The sequence below is a fragment of the Triticum aestivum genome, chromosome 4A, assembly GCF_018294505.1.
Source record: "Triticum aestivum cultivar Chinese Spring chromosome 4A, IWGSC CS RefSeq v2.1, whole genome shotgun sequence".
Classification (NCBI taxonomy): Eukaryota; Viridiplantae; Streptophyta; class Magnoliopsida; order Poales; family Poaceae; genus Triticum; species Triticum aestivum.
This window is the reverse complement of record NC_057803.1, coordinates 378,170,816-378,175,781: the sequence shown is the minus strand read 5'-3', so window position 1 is coordinate 378,175,781 and position 4,966 is coordinate 378,170,816. Positions and strand designations below refer to the sequence as shown.

At 46.0% G+C, this 4,966-nt stretch overlaps 1 protein-coding gene across 1 annotated transcript in view; it reads right to left on the bottom strand.

The window, feature by feature from the left end:
* The window catches only part of LOC123086140 (arabinosyltransferase XEG113), a 29,312-nt gene that overhangs the window by 3,410 nt on the left and 20,936 nt on the right, over window positions 1-4,966 (bottom strand). The window contains exons 4-6 of the mRNA XM_044507845.1: window positions 2,156-2,250; window positions 1,998-2,051; window positions 1,728-1,841 (exon numbers count right to left, since the gene is read on the bottom strand). Of these exons, the coding sequence (XP_044363780.1) occupies window positions 1,728-1,841; window positions 1,998-2,051; window positions 2,156-2,250 (263 nt within the window). The remainder of the gene's footprint in view (window positions 1-1,727; window positions 1,842-1,997; window positions 2,052-2,155; window positions 2,251-4,966) is intronic.

Below are 4,966 nucleotides of genomic sequence, written 5' to 3'. Positions count from 1 at the left end.
AGGAACCAACGGTGTGGTGGTGGCTCTGCAAGCTTCATGGCGGTGAAGCTGCTAGGGACGTCGCTTTGGCGGTAGTACACGCTGGAACCGAGTGGCGGGATGGTGACAAAGGGCACCAGATGTGAGTACACAGTATTGAGCGCATTGGCGTTACCGGGGGAGCGCAGTTGGGACAACACCGTTGAGCGCACCTCCCGGGGAAGCTGACCGGAGACGGTGTGCAGAGGCTGGCGTAGATGGATGCCAGAGTTCAGGGTGGGCTGTTCTGGGTTTTCACGGGCGGGGTAGGAAGCTCATCATCGAAGGACATCGTATCACCCTTGCTCAGCATTCTCAAGGAAGGACATGACATCATGGTGTGCACGCTTGGGCTGCAACGCTGAGAGTGTCGAGGAGCTCATGCAGGCCGGGATTTGCTCAGCCTTCACCACCGCGCTCAAGGAGCTGCTCACCCAGAGGGGATGCCTGCAGGCCCGTGTGCAGGAGTTTACGATGTGCAGATTCAATGGCGGAGCGGAGGTTACAAAGGGGGAAATGCCAGCCCCAGTGACAAATGGGTCCAGCATGGCAGAAGCAATATAAAGGCTATTTTCTTAGGGTGTCTGAGTTTGCGCGATTGCACGGCAGCCTTAATAAAAATTTAAAGGGTGCTTGGTTTTAAAGGCTCTAAATTTAGGGAATCTGATAGAGTTGCTCTAATTCAACTCACAAGCAAGGCTAGTGTATGAGTATATTTCTTCTCCAAAGTTCAAACTGAAGAGACATGTCCCCAGATATATCAACTGTTACAAACCACTTTATAGACATCCTGTAGTGCTCACTGCACTTGTCTGCCCTATCTATCATGTGAAGTACGACCAACTTTATTTCACTCTATTGTCAACTGGTTTGGTTGAAAGCACTATGTTCTATCAACAGTTTCTCTGTTCAACAATATTTAGCATGCCTCCAAAGAATATGTTGCACTTCCACATTTGTAGGCATAATAATCAAAGGCTTTTTACAATGATAGACCCTCGATGATAACTGATTGAAAGATTAAAATAGTATCTTTGGATTGGGTTCAACAAAAAATGGTGCGAAATTCTGTAGTGTGAAGACACAAACTTATGTACTCCCTCCATAAAGAAATATAAGAGCGTTTAGATCACTACTTTAGTGATCTACACGCTCTTATATTTCTTTACAGAGGGAGTATTTGTAAAATGAGAAGTAGAAACCAATTGAGCAGCTACCGTGAAAGCTGTTATATTCTTGCCTGATAGTCATACAATTTTGTTTGCGGCAAAGTGTGAAGGATAATCCAGGTCATTTGACCGCCAGAGGCAGCCATATATGAGTAGTTTACCAGATCACAAAAGAAGGCATTCCTAAAATCAAGTTCTCCAAATCCAGAAGACAGGATTGTAGAACTATCCTTTTGCTTTTGGGCAAATACTTTTGAGCGATCTTCTACATCATCTATACCGAACTGTCATGTCATCACATGATACAACTTCACTTAAAGCTATATTTTTTTACTCTTTTAATTACTCAGTTCAGTTGACCAACAGATGAACCTATTTGTGACAAGCTGTCTGAAACTGTAACTCTTACAGCAACTAGTTACATAAGGGTAGTTAAATATAGCATACAAAATGATAAAGGGCAATAGGTACCTTCCTGACAGCATACATACTAGTATAAATAAAATCATGAGAAACGATTTTTGCTCCTCGAGTAATTACCTCAAATACATGATCCATTGGACAGAGAAAAGGTTGTCTAGTCATTGTGCCTTCCATAACTCCAGGATGCCCAAACCACATCCTATCAAGCCTGCACCATAATGGAGGCATTACCTAGAAGTACCAAAAGTGGTCAGAAAAGGGTGATTCACATGCTTGCACAAAGCTCAACAAACAAGATAATGTTATAAAAGGTTCACACTATAACCCCTGAACTATTCGGTTTTGTTCAATCAAACCTGAGTAGCATCAAAAGGAAACTTCACTGACCAGGGTCCGCTTTAACAAGGAAGCCATAGCCAATGCCGTTCTTATTTGCTTCATCTGAAGAGTTTCAAGCAAGTGACTCCTCAGATAGTAAACACACAACTTTTAACAATAGAAGTGCACCCATAGAATTGGTGAAATATAGATATGGCAGAAGATACCTGGTAATTGACCAACACAAAATGAGATTCAATGGTATGGGCACCATCTAACAGCATTTGTTTGGGAATATTAGGCCTAAATGATAGGAAACCTCCTGCAACATGAGACCACATAATATATGGGCATGATAAAATTGGAATGAGGTAAAAAAATATTATCTATGCAGTGGGAAATGCACCATCCACTGAAGCCTAACAATAATAATAAAAGCGAAAGTGATGTTTGAGGACTGAATCGTGATCTATGAATGATAATTGTCAGGGAAATAGCAACTTGTATTTCCATGAGGCCATAGGATGATATATATATACCCGTACAGGTGTGGTAAATATGCAAATAAAGACCTTGTATGCCGGTTGTAGAAAGCCACGGTGCATATCACCATGGTGCAGCATCGCCCGAACCGGAGGCCAACTAGTCAGCGTCAACAATGAAGTCACGGCTGAAGTCTGGCATGTGCAAAATTATGTTGTACACAACGTCATCTTGAGGGCTTAAAAGGCAGTGTCGGCCTTCATGGACCAGCAGTAACCCTCCTTGAGGAGCTTTCTGAGGGGTGTCGCGGTGGTGCCCAAGTTTTGGATGAATATCCTGTGGTACCCCGAGAAGCCAAGGAAGCCAAGAAGTGCCCGCACCGGCTTGGGTATTGGCCAGTCCACCGCTTGCCCTTGCTACAGTCCATCGCAACATTGGCGGCTGACATGACGTGGCACAGGTATGCAACAGATGTTGCACCGTATGTGCACTTGGACTATTTGAGCAAGAGCTCGTGCTGCTGTAGAAGTTGCAACACTGAGCGAACATGTCGAAAATGATCAGCCCAAGATGAACTAAATATCAAAATATCATTGACAAAGACAAGCACAAAGTGGCGTAAGAAGGCCACAGCACTTCGTTTGTGAGAGCTTGGAATGTCAACGATGCGTTCATCAAGCCAAAAGCATGACAAGGAACTCAAACAAGCGTTCATGTGTGTGAAATTGGGGACATCATCCAGATGCATGCGGACTTAGTGGTAGCCTGAGCAAAGGTCAAGCTTGGTGAAGAACTTGGCGCCACGGAGCTCGTCCATCACCAGAATTGGGAATTTAATTTTTTGCGGTATGTTCGTTGAGGGCACAGTAGTCCACGCAGAAACGGTACAACTTGTCGGGCTTCCATACCAAGAGCATGGGCGAGAACTCAGAGTGGCTATGGCAGATCAGTCAAGGGCTCAAACATCTCCGCGCACTGGCACTCAATCTCATACTTTTGGATGATGGGGTAGCGATATGGACGGACAATGACCAAGCCAGGGCCAGGTTGCAAGTGGATGGGGTGATCACATGGTCAAGCTGGAGGTAGACCATGTGGTTCCGCGTGCAGCATGCTCTACTAGTAGTGCTGCCAAGAGGTTGGAGCTAGCGCGCACAGCAAGTTGGGTTTGGCGTTTTGAGGCATTGGACACCAAGAACAATGTTGAACCCACCAAAGGCGAGTGGTCCGGAGCACCCCATGGACATCACCATGGATCTTACACCAACACCTGCACCTCCAAGTGGACCTTTGACAAGGGCTTGTGCACATGCCATTGAAAGCAAGGTGAACTCACTCCTCTTCGAGCTCCATATACATTTAGATGAGACTTGGCTACTACTCCCTCCGTCCCACAATATAAGACCGTTTTTTGTTAGCTTGAAAACGATCTTATATTATGGGACAGAGGGAGTACCTCACAAAGAGACCCTATGTGGCATTAGGTAAATTGATGAACATCACGAAGAAGCGAGGAAGGAACACCAAGTCCATGAAGAGAGCAAGAAGAACGCACGGAAGACAGTGCCCAGCAGCTGGAGGAGAAGATCAGCTCTCTGGACATCCCGTGCCCACGAGGCCCCAGACCCCATGTGCACGGGGCATCCAAAAACTCTCTGGACTACCCATAGGGTCTTGGACATCGTGCGCACGGGCCACCACTACAGCTCCTGGACACCCCGAACGTTTTTTTGGGTGTCGCACGGGGCTTGTATCGTGCACAAAACCCCCGTGCGCACGGCCCCCTTACACCGTGTGCACGGGCCTTTGCCTGCGTGCAAAGATAGGAAATGCCCCTTGTACCCCCTAGCTCATCGCTTACCTCCAGCCACCTATACATTTCGTACCTCTCTCATTTGTTAGGGTTAGCAAAGTATAATAGACCAAAGTAGAGAGGGCTTTACTCATCTATCACTCCTCTGAAGTCCAAGGCCTCCTTTGGAAAAGATCCTCTTGGATTCATAACCTCATCTTCCTCTTGTGGATTTGGAGAAGACTATCCTATCAAGACCTCATCTCCCTAGTGGATTTGGGAAAAACTTACCCTAGCTACTTGTTCCTCTAGTTGTTTATGGATCTTATGTGTCTTGTGTGGATTTGTGGAGAGAGCACATGCGCGATTAGATCTTGTCTTTGGGTGTTTGTTCTTGTGGTTCCGTTTGTTCCTCTTGATCCATCTCCAAGTTGTGAAAGATTTGGCAACCTAGGGCTTGGCCCTACATCACCCTGGTATCATGAGCTTTGGTTGTCACAATTTGGGGCCCTCCCTTTCACCTTTCTAGCCTAATTTTGTTTGTTCTTACCTAAATTCGAAAATTCCCCACAAAGAATAGCCATACCAATTTCTTGCAATTTGTGGTTCCTTGTGAGTTTTTGTTGATTTCAATGCATGGATTTGGTGTTTCGCAAGTGGATCTTGCCTCCTTTGTGTTGCTTTGGCCGAACCATCTTGAATTTGTACAACCGCCGAGCCCCTATGCCGACGGCCTTGTACCGTGCGCACGACCCCCCCCCCT